Source organism: Carica papaya, chromosome 3, assembly GCF_054855325.1.
Source record: "Carica papaya isolate Zhongbai chromosome 3, ASM5485532v1, whole genome shotgun sequence".
In the NCBI taxonomy this organism is placed as follows: domain Eukaryota; kingdom Viridiplantae; phylum Streptophyta; class Magnoliopsida; order Brassicales; family Caricaceae; genus Carica; species Carica papaya.
Window position 1 is genome coordinate 2645675 of NC_142311.1, and position 18219 is coordinate 2663893.

At 36.9% G+C, this 18219-nt stretch overlaps 3 protein-coding genes across 10 annotated transcripts; 1 reads left to right on the plus strand and 2 right to left on the minus strand.

Moving 5' to 3' along the window:
* The first annotated feature begins 17 nt into the window (after nucleotides 1-17).
* On the plus strand, nucleotides 18-3746 carry LOC110807908 (uncharacterized). Of its 2 annotated transcripts, none has more exons than XM_022033209.2 (7): nucleotides 18-1062; nucleotides 1224-1332; nucleotides 1488-1843; nucleotides 2042-2144; nucleotides 2476-3248; nucleotides 3339-3447; nucleotides 3564-3746. In XM_022033209.2, exons 1-7 carry the CDS (start codon nucleotides 103-105, stop codon nucleotides 3602-3604), a joined length of 2451 nt encoding a protein of 816 aa, XP_021888901.1. In that variant the 5' UTR covers nucleotides 18-102; the 3' UTR covers nucleotides 3605-3746. The 2 variants fall into 2 exon arrangements, with proteins under 2 accessions (XP_021888901.1, XP_021888900.1); XM_022033208.2 differs by having other exon boundaries at nucleotides 3339-3437.
* A 477-nt stretch (nucleotides 3747-4223) lies between these two features.
* On the minus strand, nucleotides 4224-6152 carry XTH15 (xyloglucan endotransglucosylase/hydrolase 15). Its single transcript, XM_022033215.1, has 3 exons — nucleotides 5577-6152; nucleotides 4973-5166; nucleotides 4224-4865 (listed from the first exon to the last, which is right to left on the minus strand). Exons 1-3 carry the CDS (start codon nucleotides 5859-5861, stop codon nucleotides 4460-4462), a joined length of 885 nt encoding a protein of 294 aa, XP_021888907.1. The 5' UTR covers nucleotides 5862-6152; the 3' UTR covers nucleotides 4224-4459.
* A 4034-nt stretch (nucleotides 6153-10186) lies between these two features.
* TIC22-III (Tic22-like family protein) lies at nucleotides 10187-15835 on the minus strand. Of its 7 annotated transcripts, none has more exons than XR_015817579.1 (9): nucleotides 15291-15835; nucleotides 15120-15194; nucleotides 12834-12890; nucleotides 11953-12012; nucleotides 11789-11869; nucleotides 11676-11711; nucleotides 11343-11473; nucleotides 10789-10841; nucleotides 10187-10698 (listed from the first exon to the last, which is right to left on the minus strand). XR_015817579.1 is itself a non-coding variant. In XM_088215088.1 (7 exons), exons 1-7 carry the CDS (start codon nucleotides 15819-15821, stop codon nucleotides 11393-11395), a joined length of 921 nt encoding a protein of 306 aa, XP_088071214.1. In that variant the 5' UTR covers nucleotides 15822-15835; the 3' UTR covers nucleotides 11209-11392. The 7 variants fall into 7 exon arrangements, 2 of the variants coding, with proteins under 2 accessions (XP_088071214.1, XP_088071215.1); XR_015817578.1 differs by having other exon boundaries at nucleotides 10789-10863; XR_015817577.1 differs by having other exon boundaries at nucleotides 10789-11049.
* Between the last annotated feature and the right edge of the window lie 2384 nt (nucleotides 15836-18219).

The window sequence follows — 18219 nt, forward strand, 5'->3', positions numbered from 1 at the left end:
GGCAAAAAGATATATCTTACCCCATTTTTACCGCCAAAACTCTTTCCTCCATCATCTCCATCTCTCTTCGTCGTTTCTCCCTCGCCATCTGTCTGCGTAACTATGTCATATTCAATCCAAAGTTTCAACAAACGAAAGCGATTTTCACCAGTCACAACCAATCCTCTCACCGGGACCTTCACTCGCAGCAAATCTCAGATATACATCCACAGGAACCGCTCAGGGCGGTCCCGACGCGACTCTGTTCGCCTGAGAAGCCACCACAACGTAGATATTTACTCATGCTCACCCACTAATAAGAAATCTAGAAGAAAATTGCCTCAAGAGTCGCATGCTGCTGATGGTGAGCAAGATTTGTCTTCTAGCGTTTCCGTTATTGATTTACGCTCGAGGCGGGTTTTTTCTCCAGTTTCGTCTATTCAAAATGAGTGTGAGCTGAGAAAAGAAAGCCTGGAGAAAAATGGATTTGAGAAGGAAGGTGAAGGACTCGAAGATGTGTCCCTATGCGATGCCCAGAACTTGTATGGTAAAAGTCCTCGTTCTCGTCTCGACGTTGATGGCATATTCTGTAATCGTTTGGATGATATCGTCAAGGTCTGTGAAGGAAATGAAGTTGCTAGAAAGTTGGAGATTGAGTTTTCTTGCGAGGAAGTTTCAGATTCTGATCGAGGTGGTCTATTGGGAGTTGCAGATGTTCATGAAGACGAAAAGACTGAGAAATTGTATGCGGAAATTTCTTGCAAAGACGAGGATCTGGAAGATAAAGGTCACGATTCCTGTATTGGCAGAGATGATATGGCTTGTGATGGTATAGAAGTGCGTAAAGGTGGAGATAGCGTGGAGCTAGAGCCTGTAAATCTCAAGCTCAGTTATGGAAGATGTAGTGTGGATGAGTTGGGAAGAGGTGAAGACAGTGGGATCTCAAATGGAGTTGCTGATGATTTGGAGGAACAAAATATGCGGACAAGAAATCGACATGTTAAGATTGATAGGCCCAATCAGGAGATAGCCCAGAAAGGAATTATCAAAGAGATAAATGCCAGCCAGCAGAACGCTAAATCAGTAAGACACGTTTAAAATTTCCCTTTGGTGCATTGAATTCAAATTACAGTCTACTATTGTCACATTACAGCGATTCACAATTAGAAGCTGAACATGGTTTTCTGATATCTAGATTTTTATCTATAGTTTCTAATGTTAGTTGCATATGGATTTTTGAGTAGGTTCTGAATCCAGGTTATCGAGGGAAGCTTTTCAAGGCTCCAGGGTCCTTCAGCTATGGGAGACTGCTTCCATATTTGATGGATATTGCAAAAGATAGTCCATGTAAATGTAATTTGCTCGTTTCTACTCTGGATCTCTTACTCTTTTAATTCTGATACTAGTAAAGTCATGATTCCGCATGGTTTTTGTTGATCCATTAAGCTAATACTTTCTGGTAATAGATTCCTTTAGCTATTAACCTAAGAAAGAAAATTGTTTTGCAGGGATCCCTGATGACAGATTTCAGACGGGGCATCATAACAGTGATTCTGGTAATAGGTTCAATTCAACATCCTCTGATTGTCTTCCCAATTTGCGTGGTAAAGAAGGGAGTAGGGAAATATGTAATGCACAGAAGAGTGATGGTGTTCCAGATCATATCAAGGGCTCACATGAAGAATGTGGCCAGACAACACCCCCAGATATTGGTCATTTGAGTGAATTACGTAAAGATCAAGATGACAGAACGAAGGACATTTTGCAGAGTGTAGGTTGTGCTTTGAAGAAACCATCAAATGGAGATTTTCAGAAAAATAACAGTGGAGAGGAGAGAAGTGTATCAAATTCAAAGGGCAAGTCGGTATGATCTTATCCTCTTGAAGCTCACTTGAAAATAGTTTCCTTCGATTATTATCTGCAGGAAAATATAATGTATGAATCATGAAAATTGGCTAAAAATAAAGGTGCTAAGCGTTACTATCTTTGTTATTTTAGTAATCCGACTGTTTCTTTCTTTTCATGATCTGTACTAATGATTAAGGGCTTGGATATTGAATAGGTTCTAAATCGGTGCTCACAGCGAATGTTGTTTAAAACTCCAGGCTCACTGGGTTACAGAAGATTGCTTCCTTTTTTTATGGGCATCACCAAAGATAATTCTTGTAAGCACTGTTTCTTTCCATACTTGTCCATTCGCATGGAACTGAAATAGTTTTTGCAGGCATCCTTAATTCCAAGGATATATTTCTCCAAAAAGCAAAAGAAAAATTCAAAAAATCTTTAATGCTGAGTTATCTTGGGTTTCATGCCTATTTTGCTATTTTAGTATTCCATGTTCCTATAATATCGACTTATAACTTTGTGCTGGTTGTCAACCTATTACTGCTACGCCTTGATTGGCTAAGCAAGTAACAAGGTTGTCATGCACCATGTTGGTTAACTGCATGTCTGGCTACTAATAACCTTCTTTTCTTTTCTCAAATGTGCTTATAGGTTCATCTGGAAATTGTGGTATTATGCAAAATGAGAAGAGATTGGAAGAAAAGGTTACTTCACCATCATTAGTTTCTGATTGTCAAGGGACACCCAGAGGAAATTCTAGCAGTGAAAGTGAGGTGGAGTGTTCTAATAGTGATCGCAGTGCTCTCCCTTTAGCTCCACCTAATGCTGGTGGAATTCCATCTGAGACTGATACTATAGAGCTGGCGTCTCTTGAACATGGCTCTCAACCATCACACCCAGTTCATTGCCACAAGGAAAAAGGCACTCAAGTTGAAGATGCTGAATTGACAAAGAGGTCAGAGGCTGCTCGTGGTTTTGAAAATGAGCCACCAACCATGTCATCTCAGTCTTGTGTTGGTTCTTTATCGGTCTTGAGAGAAGGTGCTTTGTCCATTTCAAACCAGGTACCAGTTAGTGGTGATGGAAACTGCTCTATAGTTAGATTTGCAAATGATGCTAAACTACCTGAAAAAAATAGCTTGCATCAAAGCACATCCCAGCTTGAAGTTTCTCCACCTCCGAGAATCATTGCAGTTGGTTACCAGAAAGGAATTCTTAAAAGGACTCCACATGGGGACAGAGAGCTCTCTACTTGTTTGAATTGCTCTTCTTACCGCGAAGATGCAGAGAAAGCATTTGAGTTCTCGAGGAATCAGATGCGAGATGCTGAAGAAGTAGTCTTGTATTTGGCTAAAGAACTATCATGTCTGAGAGATATGCTGGAGAAATCGGCAGATGACCATGATCATCTCTGCGTCAATAAGGTGAACATGATCATTCTATCTATTCTTCATGTTATTCAATTTGAAGGTGGCAATGCAATTCTAAATTCATTTTATCAAAACATAATTCAGGTGAAAGAAGCTTGCAGGAAAGCTAGTGAAGCTGAGGAGCTTGCAAAAGACCGCCTTAGACAAGTGAAGGATAATCTATATGTCCCATGTAGAATCCCAGTAAGTAAATGTAATATCCACAGTGCTGCAGAGATTCTTTTGTTTTTTTTTAATCTTTAGAGCACAAGTTTTAAATCCTTGAGGATCCAATGAACTTGATTTATCATCTTTTTTTTTTTATAACAGTGCGAACAGAGACCAAAGGTGAGATTTTCAAGTTATGTTGAAGAAAAAATCATTCCAAGAGTAGATTTGCCGAGTGAATGATCTTGAATCATTAGACGAAGGAAAGAGGAGGAAAAGAAAATAACCAGACAATCGGCATGTTTTGTAGTTATGTTATGTGAATAAAATGCATTATTTAAAATAGTTTCCCAGCACTTCAATAGGAAATAGTAGCAAGAATTCGCAGTTCGATTGATGATGGTTTTTTCCACGCATAAAAACACATGTATATGCCTGTATAATATATATATATATATATATATATGTTCCCCAACTAAATGGTTTGGTTAATTTAACTTAATTTAGTGAATTTGACATGTTAATTAGTGTTCAGATCTCAACTTTTAACCTGAACAATCTTCTAATTTTTTTCCTTGTACAATTAAATCTAATTTCTAATTAAATGATAATATTTTTATGAGTCCGTATTTTTTGCTTGGACGAAGAGGTTAACATATTGAAGTTGGAAATTTTGAACAGAAGAGAGGACTGGGCCTTCAAAATTTAGTGGGATAGCCCAAAATTGACAAAGTCGTGACTGATTCGGCTGATACCCAAGAAAAATAGACTCCATTTTACATTGGTCAAATATTATTCCATTTTTTAAGAATTTAAGTCCTGTTTCAGTGCACAAATGGGAAATTTTATTTATTTTCTACAGAAATATTTACAGACAAACAAGAGATTTACCCACTAAGTAATAACAACAACAAAAAGTAACAAAAGAATAAACGTTTATTTTAACCGCCAAAATACCAACTTCAAAAATACAAAACAAAAGCTGTAAAAGAATGTCTCCACTGATCAACCACCCAACACTTCATATTACAAAACCTTCATCTTCATACACCCATGTCTCAGAATCTTGGACCTTTACACTCGGCCGGAACACCCTCAGGGAATCGTTTCAAATCAGTGCAGTAATTGTAGATCATGAAGTATTTCTGAACCCATCTCAATCGTCTCCTGCTCGGCGCATCCAGCCCGTTGATCTGCCACGCACTGTTCGATACGGAGCTCGGAGATCTCGAAGCGCACGATGATGTCCCGGCCGACCAGACGCATGCGTCGGCATTGAAGTTCCTGTAATAAGCTGTAAATGGTGCCTTTGTCCAGTCGGTCTTTACCAATCCTCCTCTCGTCGCCCAGTCATCGGCGTTCCAGAGACTCGAGTAAATCCTCATCGGCTGGTTTTTGGGGAAGGGCACGCCCATTGACTCTGCGTTTTTGAATACTCGTATCGGCACATTGTCGACTAAGAAACTGCATGCAAAAAGATTAAGATGGCGACCCAGTTGGTTAATCTTATTATCAGATTTTGGGTTGTCATTATATATATGGGATTTACATATGTACGTTATATATCTTACATGATGTGCTGGGGATTCCAGATGACAGAGTAAGTGTGGAAATTTTTTGTAGGGTCAAACCAGAGATAGAATTGCTGTTCTCTGTTTCCTTTTCCCTGAGTGAAGACGTTAGTGTGGAGAATATAAGGCTGACCGGTAAGGTTTCCCAGGAACTCGAAGTCAATTTCATCATGGTTTGGTCCTTGAGAAGACAACTGCAAACAAAACAGAACATATTTATAAGCATTTATATATATAGATAGTATATATATATTCATGTGGTTTAATGCTGTATAATATACTATACAAATTGTCACCTTTTCAATTTCTAGAAGCAATATAGCTAGACTACCCTATATGTTGCTTCTTGTGAATGTACAGTTTCTTGCTTATATTCACATGAAAAGAATAAATACATTATATATATAAGTAGACATATACTTTTGAAAAAGGTATTTATGCCATCCCTTTCACGATAAAGATGCTGCAAAAGATATTCTGCTGGTCTAATATATGTTAAAAGTCTTTCATATATATCCTGTGAGGTAGTTTTCATAAAATGTGAAAAAAGATTTTGAAGAATATATAGAGAATCAATAATAATAAGGCATTGTTTGGAACATACATAGTAGGCAGTAACAGTGCCAGCAGAGTCTCCAGCAACCAGCTTCAGCTGCATATCGATTCTGCCAAACAGATACTCACTCTTGGACTGAAACCCAGACCCAGAAACCTTATCAAGGGACAAAGATAGAAGCTTTCCTCCATTGAAAATCTTTGCTCGCTGCCCACCCCATGTCATGTCAAAGTTCTGGCGGAAGTCTCCGGCGCCGGCCACACCGCCGACCAGGACCAGACCCACCATTAACACTGCCATGCAGTTCAGATTACAATAACTATGATGACCCATTTCTTGATTTTTGTACACAGAGAGAAAGAAAGAGATAGAAGAGAGAAGAAAGTTTGGGTTTTGGAATTTGTTGGGGTGGAGTTGATGGGTCTGAGGCTTGTTTGGAGAAGGTATTTATAATATGGATTTAAGTTTAGAGAGAGAGAGAGAGAGAGATGGAGGTGGGGTACGCGTGAGCAATAACTAGAAGAGCTAGATGAAAGCTGGTGCCAGCTTAGCAACACCATGAAAGCTGGAAGCATTTGTTTTTGTTTGGGCAGGCATTTTGTATTGGGTTTCTTAATTTTGCTTTGGAGCTTTTCTTTTCTCCCCCTTTCTTTACTTTTCTCGGGTTAGTTCAGTTTCTTCGGGATATATATATATATATATATTACAATTTGTAATATTGTTTTTTGGCTTTTTGCTAGAGGAACTATATACATGTGTATATCTACATATTATCTTATAAGGGTTAATTTAATTGGTAGCTTTGAGTATGGAATTTTGAATGTATAGTAAGATTATACTCTTATTTCTAATCCATTTTTTTAAAAAAAAATTTAGATTTGTAACGGGTAGAAATCATTTCAAGAAAAACTTAAATCTTTAATAATATAAAAACCAAATCCAAAAAATCTATAATGGGTAAGAAGAAAAATTACATCAAACATAACTTAGAAATTAATTCTCCTAATCATATTATAAATAAATATGTATATATGGTCCAAGTGTAATAGAGTAGGGTCCTTTCGGCCATGAATTCATACCCCAAAAAAAAAAGGAGAGAAGGTCCCTTGGCTATGATTGCAGAAGAAGGTGGTGGATGACAACTTGGTGTACAGTAACAGTATGGTATACTACAATATTATTATGGGGAATAAAGGGTTCAAGGGTTTTTCCAATTTAGGGTTTTCTTTGGGACCACTTAAACAAAATGATGTATGGGTTTTAACCATTCGATGTTTGACACGTGGTAGAGCATTCTTATATATATATATATATATATATATATTAGTATATTGATTTTGAAGAATGATTCTGTGTATGCCTTATTTGAAATGGCAATTGCCCTTCTTTTTGGGGTGGGAGTGTGTGACAAGGGGGGTCACGAGAGAGAGAGACCAGCTGGTCTCTGTAGCTAATTAATACCCCATTTGTTTTTTTGACCGTTGTACAATTTCAATTTTAAACAATTGTTTGTTCTTCTTTTTGTAACTTGTAAGTTTCAAACATGCGTGAAACCACAGACTCTCTCCCTACAAAAATTTAATTATATATATAAGTTTTCTTAAACAAGTTACTAAATTAATTTCTTACTATAATTATTTATAATATATAGTTTTTAAGTAGGATATTAATTGAGATTACGAGGCAAGCAGAAAAATATGTTAAGCAGCGATGAGTGGGAATATATCTATTTGCGGTATTGCTGTACTCAACCCTCATCATAATCAATGTTGCATAATTACATTAATTATTGTTCTCGATAATTAATTAGTTTAAACTTACTTCTCTAATTAATATACTTAAGAACATTAGAAAAGCTATACGTACTTATTCCCTCACTTTATGAATATATTATAATACTTAATTCAATTAATATGTTAATAGAATTATTATATTTAAAGTTAAAAAATTGGATATAACCATTTTGTATATGTAACAAGATAATAAATAATCCAATAAATACAAAAAAGTAATAGGGGGAGCATGAATGTATAGTGGGATCGCGGGGTACAATAAATTAATTAAGTTTAGTGGGTGAGGGAAGTAACTAAGACAATGTGATTAATTAATTAATTAATTAATTAATTAATTATAAATTTGGGTGTTACATATAATATTATATAAATATAAAAAAAATTAATTGATTTCACCAACTCTGCCCTTGCAAGAAGAAAGAAGCAACTAGCAAGCAAGCGCGGCGGTGCATAATGAGTAATGTTATAATGTAGTTGGCGGCCATATTATTCTCCATGCACCCTCACTCTGATCGGACCCGTGATTGCCATGCCATGCCATCATCACTTTGAACCTCAAATATAAAACCAAAATTACTCATAATTATCTCTTTTTTTTTTTGTAAAAATAAATTTAACCCAATATATATATATATATTCATTAAGAAAAATAAAGTGGGTAGTATATAAGATATATATATATTTTTTATCATGTAATTTGAAAATGAAAATTGGGGTCAACCAGACAAAAAAAATAAAAATTTGTAAAGTCCTAAAATTTTTATCATACTATATACTTATAAAAAATAAAATAGGATATCAAGATATGCAATTTAATATTTATTATAGTTAAATTAATAGTTTATTTTACTCTGGCCATTATTTTATTTTATTTATTAAAGTAATATTAAAACCCTAATAATTTGGCAAGAGATTTGGTACAACAACAAATTATCAATTGGGTCTAAAACAATCATAATCAATCCATCATATTTATTTTTATAATTGAATTAATTACATGGAAACAAAAAGATCAGCATCAACCCTCATTAATTTCTCAATTATTGTTTTGTTTTGATTATTAATTATTTAATTATATTACCCAAAAAAAAAATCAAATTAAATAATAATTTAATGTTTTATGTTAAGTTAAAAAATGCAGATAATTTGTAAAAAGAAAAATGGGAAATGAAAATAAAAAAGAGGCCCACGTTTCTATTTGTTGTACTATATGTATGTATGTATGTATGTATGTATGTTTTGTATAGTAGAAAACAAAAGTGACATAGCTTTTAACTATATAATAAGAACTAACATCAACATGTCCCAAAAGGTGACAGCAAACTTACCCAGCAATATTCATGTCTTTTAACCATTTTAAACACGGAAAATGTCATATCAAATAAGACTTTTATAAATTGCTTAATATTTGTGTGTGTAGTTGCAATTACTATACATACATATATATATATATATGCAATAATTTTTAATTTATTAGTTTTCTTGAAAATGGTTTTCGATTTCAGTGTGTACATAAAAAGATATCGTATTTGCGTGTATGTGTGTATAAATATATATATATATATATATATATATATATACACACATATGCATAGTTTTCTTGAAATGGGGAGATGAGATTTGATTGAGAAAATATCAATTGATATTTGCAGAGTGGAGTTTTGGAATTATTCATGTAGCCGCGGACTACACATTGAAAATATTTCAAACCTATCATTCACCGCCTTCTTCACCACTCTTTATTCTCTTTCATTTTCAACGCCTATCTTATTTTTTTTAATCAAAAGTATTCAACTTACTTTTCACTCTTCCATACATACATACATACATACATATATGTATATATGTATCTGGGAAGACACCAGAATATTGTTATGGTGAATAGTCAACGTCAACAGGCTGGCTGGAACTGTGGTACAGCGTATGCGAAACTAGCTAAGCTAATTACAATGGCAGCAAATTGCAGCACCCACCACCTTCTCTCTCTCTCTCTCTCTCTCTCTCAGACACATATACATGGGTGTGTGTGTGCGTGTGTGCTTGTATATATGTGTATATATTGACGTTTTCTTGGATGCCAAGACGGGCATGATTGACAAATTTGAACAATTTCACTGTCTCTTCTCGTTTTTTGACATGAATTTCATGCATATTTCCCATCAGCAATTGATTTACTTTTACTTTTTCAACAAAATATTTTCAATATTTATGTCATAAATCATCTTCCTTCGACCACACGAAATAAACATTCACAGAGAATAGCTACAGTAATACCTTTTGATCCTCCTTTCATTTATCCCAAGAAAGATAATCATAAAAAGCGCTCCGACTCCCAATATAACCCTAAAAATTTTCAAAGAAAACTTTGTCCAGTACAAACCAAAAAATCATGGCCTCGACACCAGAGTCCCATACCAATGACTGCCTTTGTCTTCCAATTAAAAATCCAAAAGGGTCATACCAGAGAATCGTACAAAAATCTGAAAGCATGCTAATCCATATATACATATCAATCCATAACAACTCCATAAACTCCGAACCTTAAATAATTAAAGACCTTAAATGTCAAACTGAGCATGCAATTGTTCTTGGGCAAAACTACCCCATAACTTTCAGCCTAACCAAAACAAACAAAAAATATATATATATATTAGTACGCCATAACTTGCTTGTCCTGATCTTGTACAATAAAGATAAAGCTCACCCATATTTGATTCTTCAGACCCCACACATCTAGGATTTAAACTGGGTATATTCATGTCCAGTTCCAAAGTACTAGTTCTCCCATACCTAAGGACAGGATTACCCCACTAAACTCACCAAAAAGCCGGTAGCCTGGTAGGGCATATTGGCTGAGAGAAGTAATAATGTAAACATCACTGCACCATGCAGGCTATTCATTCCCTTAATAAAAACAATTAAACCAATTTATGGGAAACTTCTAAGTTACAAGTTTTCGGATCTAATTCCATGCATCTTACACGACAATGCACCCATGTCAGTAAATTCAATGCTAATATATATGAATTTCCTCACATCTTGTAGAAGGAAAAAAAAAATGATTGTGCCGACAAGAACCAAACTCCACTAGCTCTAAGTGATTTCTTCAGGTACACTACAAGGAAAATGTATAGTTCTTTCCTAGGTAGTGACCTAAACTTAGCTCATTTAAAATTTACCAATTCTTCATAGTTTATCTACAGCAACAGTGCGAGGTTCCAACTTCCAAGTGTTCTTGCATGTAAAGAGCATCGCAAACTAATGCCTCCAGCAAATTCAGAGTTGCCTCAAAAGCACCATGCCTTCTCCGGTAGTTTCTTACCATTTCATAGTAATTCAGTCCTTCTGTGATATCATCTACACTCCATAGTCGTGACCTACACAAAATTATTAAATTACCTTGAGATGTTAAAAAATCACTATAAGCCATAATGCCTCCATGCATCACAGTAGCACTCACTTCTCACCTGGTCAGAAGACAACCAAAATAGTTGCAATGAATTGCAGCAACTATTAACACCTGTTTTATGCGCAAATAACAACTGTTCTAAAAATTAGGGAATGCGCACATGCTGGATAAACATGAGAGTAAGCTTCTGAACATTGAACGTAAGCAAAATTCCTTAAGCCAAGGCATCAGTTATCGAATCAACTTGCTCAAGCATTCTTATGTACCCACCGGCCAGACAAGGCATTAGTTATCTAATCCCCTTGCTCCTCTTCCAACTCTAAAGACAATTCATTTTTTTTCCCAGAGTAAAAAAAAAAAAAAATTAAATGACAAAAAAATTGACTTCAATCCAAGAGAACAGTCCAGTTCTGGGAGCAAAAGATGAGATATCTTATGAAATGAATAGAGAGGAAACTTTGTAGGCTTCAAGCATTGCTAGATTGAAAGTCGAAAGCATATTGATACTAAATCAATTACAAGCAAAAACTTCATCCTATCTTTTGCAAAATTTTCATGCGTGTGAGATTAGCCAATGGCAATAAATTACATAAGAATGCTGTAGATACATACTAATTTGATCCTTTGAACAGAGAAGTCATTGTATATACATCTGCAGCTTATTATTGCTGCAAAGGATCAGTTGAAACGTCGAAACCGGGAGGAATGAAAACGACATCATCCCACTTTGAAGTAGAAGTTTCCTGCAAATTTTCAACTAATAGTTATATCCAATTAAGAATTTAAGACTGTTTCGTAAACCAAAAAAAATTGAAGATGAAGCTCCAAATCTAGATAGAAAAAATAAAAATTATCACTTCAAAATATCAAAGAAATAATCCAGATCTCTATTCTTTATCTAAGAGTTACATTAAAAGAAAAATAACTATAAAAGAGGCTCCTAACCTTCATCCCCTTAATTATTTCCTCAAAGACAGCAACCTAAACATATACAACACGTAAGTGGAAAGGAAACCGAAACTCAACCAACAAAAAGAGATTAGAAAAGCAAATAGTACTTGAATATCACCCTGTCTGAAGGCAGGACTTAATTGCTTCTGCTGACGGGAAGCTCTGGCTAATGACTTCTCTAAATCCTCCTACAAAATTTCAAAGGTAAAAAGAGCAGTAGTAGTAAAACTATGGCCAACCAGGACACATGAAAAACCTCTCATCAACTAACCTTTCTAAAAAAAACAGGACGATAGCTCTTGTTCTGGCTTCTTAGTATCAAACTCCTCGACTGAAATAAAAAATGATCGAACACTGTAAGATGTTAGCCTGGAAATTTTAAGGTCAGATGTCTTAGAGGAAGTTATATGTCCAGATATCAAAAAGAAGATGTCATCACAATACAGGGGCCACAAACATTTTTTTACATGATAGCTTCAAGTTCTGAGTCACAATACAAGGCCTCAGGGGGTTAAATGTGTTTCTCCCCCAAATCTATTAAGCAAACAGTTCAGGCTATTAGGCAAGAAGATATTCTCTGTTTTCGATATATGTAGAATTCTATCAAGAGCTAGAAGATTATAGATTAACTTCCTTGGTTTATGCATGTCTCCCGTGTGCATATATCAAATGACACAACCAATTGGAATTTGCAACTGACATTCCTAAGAAGGAATCCTAGAAATATGGCTGGCAGAAAATGTCATTAACTTTTGCATACCGAGAAGCATTTTTTCCCAGGACATGGCAAATGAATATTTACTACCTACTTTCAACTGAACATCTTCAGAAAACCTAAAATGTTTACCGGGTGATTTGTCAGATTGGAATTCAAGATGGTTTTTCTACTTTGTGTTAGCATATCATTTGGTGCCATACATGTTCTACTGGATCCAATTAATAGATGTGAAACAAGGGAAAAAAGGTTTTACATAGTTGAACTATGAAAATATCCTTCACAGTTTAATATATCAATCACCCATGGCTAAACTTAGAGCCACTTTGTAAAACATTATCTTATCTGATAATGACAGCTATACTCATGTTAGTAATACTACATACACTCAAATATGACTTGAAAAAGAAACTACTCCTCAATGCTTAAAAAGAAACCTGAAAAACTGGAACCCCAGGAAATCCGTCATCAGAAAAACCTGCTTTTGCCCTCTCCTGCATACAACAAGAAAAAAATAAAATCAGTAAACTTGGTATCTATGAAATCACAAACTTTAAGTATTACCAAGGGATTGATAGAAATAGAAATAAAGATAGATACACGCACGCACGCACACGTATCTAGAGGGTCAGAGGGGGGAGAGGAGGGGGCAGACAGATAGAAAAAAGCAGAAGCCATCTCCTAGGAAGAAGAATCATTACGAATGCAATGTGCATTGCAATAATAGTTGTTTCAACCTTCAAGAAACCATTCAAGAACATGATTTATTTAAGACACAGTTTGTTCTGATCCAAAAAGTAAGCAACTGGGTTTTGACACAGAAAGGAATCAAAGTAAATATAGTCACTTTAATGTAAACAAATCTTATAATTTCAATTTACCCATTTGATAATTAAATAAGCATGATGCTTGTGGGTGCTTCACACTGTTTGGGAGCTACATAAAACATAGCAGGTTTTTAAAGTAGAAGAAAGTAGAGAAGAGTGAACTAAGGATTCCAACAGCCTCGTTTGCAAGATAATTACAGGGAAGAAGGTACAGAGAGTTTTTGACCTTATCTTGTTTAGTTTCAAAGACTGAGGCTAGGAGTTGGCTAAATATAACAAAAATATCATTTCATATTGAAAAAACTATATAAATGTTCTAAATATCGAAAAATGGATACTTAAGTAATTTTACCAAATGATAATATTGAGCAGATTATCTTCTCAAAAAAAATTATTCTTTTGAAAGAATAATATTAAGCAGATTATGAAACCCTCCCAGCCCTCAGTTTGATAGTTGGATGTTGAGAGGATAGAGAAGGAGCTCAATAAACACCTCCTTTTCTTATTAACTCTCTTCAAAAACTAACAGATGAGAAAATTATTAAACCATATCAATTTTCAAAGCCTAGCCTCCCATACACACTCTAAAAGTCAAGTTATACAAGAAAAAAAAAATAAGTTATGACTAAACATTCTGTAACTATACTCTTTCTATCTAATTGCTTTGTTGGCCTTTTAGAAATCTTTGCTCATTTTTTAATAAATAAGCAGTTAATTGCTTTAGGTAACTTAAAATATATTTCCTTAAGCAATTATTTAAGCACCTTCTAGCCAAACACCAAAGCTACCAACTTTGGACTCTACAAGGAAACTAATATGTGACTATCTAGTCCAACTTCCCAGGCCATATGTTATCCCAGACACCATATAGAAAAGGTATAGCCAGAACATAAAATGGTGTGATTCTTCAACAAATAAGCAGCGTAGGGAATCAGATGGTATGGCCATGACCTGAAACATAACCATATCATTCAGTTCAGATCTCAGTGTCTTATTCCCATACTCTCCACTGACATTCCATAGACTAAGATAAAGATATCAAATTCACGTGCATGTATAGCCATTAGAATAACATGATTACCAAAGTTCTGTTCTCAGGGACAGGATCAGGGTATCAAATAATAGGATTCACGACTGTTCTTTATTTTTTGCTCTTTTCTTTAACTTGGCAAAAACACATTAAGTAAAACCAAACCTACTACCTTATCCTTCATCCCATTCATAAGGGAGAACGGTAGAGGCCTTTTACAAAAGTCAAGAGAGAGATGAGAAAGCAGAATGGCCCACATTCAAACAGTTTTCAAGTCAAGGGTTCGCCTCATGCATCAGGAAAGGAAAACCTGTAGATATGTCCGACACCCAAAGCTATGACTCAGTCTGGCGACATGCCAAAATGCCAATAGAGGCCCTCAACAGTAAACTAAACTGCTGCTTCAGGGAAATATCCTCACCCAAACCCGAAGATTAAGCTCTTACTGAACGACATTTCTAGAAGAAATAATATTCCTTTATCCTTCACTAATTTTAGGCTTGTAACTTCTAAACCTTTATCACATTATGGGCAGCATAAAAACTTACAATTACCATATCTCCATTCAACTTTTCCCAAAATTAAAATTTTATTCTCATTCTATTCCAAGATAGTAACTATGTAATAAGTGTTAATTAAATTGGACATGAAAGTGACTTAGAATTAGACTTTAGTTTCGTCTAAATCTTCTTCATTTTATTATCATTCATATTCCATAAAATTAAATTTTTGTTCAAATCCAACCTAATGTTTCTAGGGTAAATGAATTGTATAAAGTTTGCGGTCAGATTAGTCACATTGTTAGCAGAACAAAGAGCCGCAACACAAGAAACCAAATGAAGTCCTTGACCTAAAAAACCACTCACCTTGATTGCATTCTTCACCTGAGCTGACTCGGGTATCAACCTAAATGCCACTCCATCAAGCTTTAGCTGAAACACCTGTGACATAACGCAATCCAAAAATTACAAAAAAAAAAAAAACAAATAATCAATAAAGAAATTAAGACGAGAACCAGACTCGTAACGAAAGCTCACCTTATTCAGAGCAATAGCAACAACTTTAGATCCTTCTTTCCGCATACCCGGGTCCATGCTCTTCATCTGCTGAAGAAGCACCTCCGCATCCTCCTTCTTGAAACACAACAACCCAAGAGATTTCTTCGTTGAAACACCCGAGACCAACACGAATTCCTCGTCCGAATTGCTCAAAGCATACACGGGTACCCCTGCTAACCTCTCTTCAATAGACTCATCGGACATCGAGGCACCGGATTGGCGAACGGGCGCTACCTGGGCCTTGCCATTATCGGCAATTCGAGCCCAAACCGGGCCACTCGTGTGACGAGGCAAATTGAGGTGGGAAAAACCCTCCCCGAAAGCTTGTCTTGCCTCATTCTGGAGGACAGATAGATTGGAAAGGAACTGGGAGTGGAGAGAAGAAGGGTTGGGGTTCGAGAGGGAGAGGTTTTGGGAGAGATTATGGAGGAATCCAGAGCAATGAGTTTGGATGTTGGTGAAGACCTGATGAATATTTAACTGGAGCTGTTGTTTGGACGATTGGTTCATTTTCTCGAGAATTTCCGGGTTGTGCAAAATCAGTTTATGTTTTTTCACGGGGGATAACGGAGATGATAGGAGCGCGAAGTAGGGTTTTTGATTAACTGGTAAATTACATATCAGAAGAGGGTTTTGGGAGGTTATCTGGTGCTTGATATAAGTGTCGAATCAAAAACAGCCACGTGTCATAATGTTAATGTGGGCCTACAAATCCGCGACTTAGGATAATAAGCACACAACAACGTTTGGTTGGTAGTGACAAAAATATTTACTTCGAAATGTTTAAATAATTTAATATTATAATAAATTAATTATCTATCTCCATTATAAATTTATTTATTAGTTTGAAAAGGCCCGATACCGATTAATGAGATTATGATTTTTGTTTTTCATTGGATTAATGGCAATGACCAATTATATTTTCCTATTTAATAAACCCATAATTTAATATTTATAATCTTATAAAAAATATAACTATTTTAAAATTTTTGAATATAACAATTCGATTTGGATTCTCCAAATTTTTAATGCAAAATTTTCAAGGATGGGTTCTTAGTTTTTTAGATTTTGTGTATTGATCATTTTTCAGGAATTAAATAAAATTCAAAGATAAATTTTCATAATTATAGAAAATATTCATGTGAGTAAAATAATGAGAGAGTGAATGAATTGAAGAATTCCACTAAAATTGTAAGGACTAGAAAGTAGAAAGAATAGAAAGAAAAAAAAAATAATAATAATAATAAAAACGACGTCGTTTTAGAGAGGGGAAAAACGACGTCGTTTTAGAGAGGGGAAAAACGACGTCGTTTTGAAAGAAAGAAAAACGACGTCGTTTTGGGATGTAGGAAAACGACGTCGTTTTGGGGTAGGCTGACAGAGTATAAAAGGAGGTCGGGAAAGGGAGAAAAAAAAAAGGAGAAAAGAAAAAAAAGAAAGAAAAGGAAAAAGAGAAAAAGAGAAAAGGAGGGAAGGAGGACAGCGGAGACGAAGAAGAAGAGGAAAGTTCCAGAAGGAGAGAGGAGAGAGTCGGGGCGGAGGGGAGCGAGAAGGGAGAGGGAAGGAGGCCGTGGACGGACGACGCGACCGGCAGGAAGAAGAAGGATGGAAACGGGAGGTACGGTGAAAATTTGAGTTGTTTGGTGTGGTGTGTGTGTGTAGAGAAATTTGGTTGCAGGTTGCGGCGTCGGCAATGGCGCGACGGAGTGGAGCAGTGAAGGTAGGCCGTAAGCGTGGGGTTGTCCCGCGCGCTCGCGGAGGTGATCGGGGAAGGAAGGGAAAGTATGGCGGTGTTGGAGGCGTGTGGGGGGCCGTGGGGAAGGATGGGGGTGGTACGGGTAGAACAGAGTGAGGAGGATGTGAGAGAACAATCTAGGGGGCGCGGGTGGGATAAAAACTCGAGAGGACAGAAGAGGTGTGTGTGTGGTGTGTGCGTGGGTGGGGATGTGGAGGGAGCCGTTAATAGGCGGTGATGTGTTTCCCCGAAATGCACGGTGGTGAGGGCGTGTATGTGGCGTGAAACGGTGCAAGCTGAGAGGTTAATCGCCCTAGGTAGGCAAAAGTGTATAGGAACCGGGAGGAGGCAGGAGGATGGGGGAGGTAGCGGGTAGGGGGCAGTGGGAGAGGGAAGGGAGCTGGAAGGTACGGCAGAGGGGACTAGGAAACAGGATTTGAGGGGGATTGGATGGGAGAAGAGGAGTAATGTGGTCAGTAGGAGTTAGCAAGTTAGAATGCTTGGGACTAGCATGGTATAAGGGGAGATGGGAGCATGCGGTTTTGGAGGGGAGATTTGGAGGCCGTTGGTAGGGGCGGGTTGAGTTGCCGATGTTGGTGGAGCAGGGAGGGGATATGTATGTGAGTGTGGCCTAGCAAGGCCGAGAGGGGTAGAAGGGTGCATGAGTCACGGATGGTAGTGACGGGAGGTGGAAATGTTTGTGTGTGTGCGTGGCCCAACGAGGTCGAGAGATGGAGGAGTGAGTATGAGTCGCCGATGTTGGTGACGCGAGAGGATGGTATTTGTGTGTGTGTGTGGTCTCTTTAGGTCGAGAGGTGGAGGAGTGAGTATGAGTCGCCGATGTTGGTGACGCGAGACGCTGGTATTTGTGTGTGTGTGTGGCCTCTTTAGGTCGAGAGGTGGAGGAGTGAGTATGAGTCGCCGATGTTGGTGACGCGAGATGATGGTATTTGTGTGTGTGTGTGGCCTCTTTAGGTCGAGAGGTGGAGGAGTGAGTGTGAGTCGCCGATGTTGGTGACGCGGAATAATGGTGTGTGGGTGTGTGCGTGGCCTATTAGGTCGAGAGGTGGAGATATAGGTGTGAGTTGCCGATATTGGTGACGTGGAATGAAGGTGGTTGGGTGTGTGTGTGTGTGGCCTCGTGAGATCGGGAGATGGGGGAAGAGTGTATGA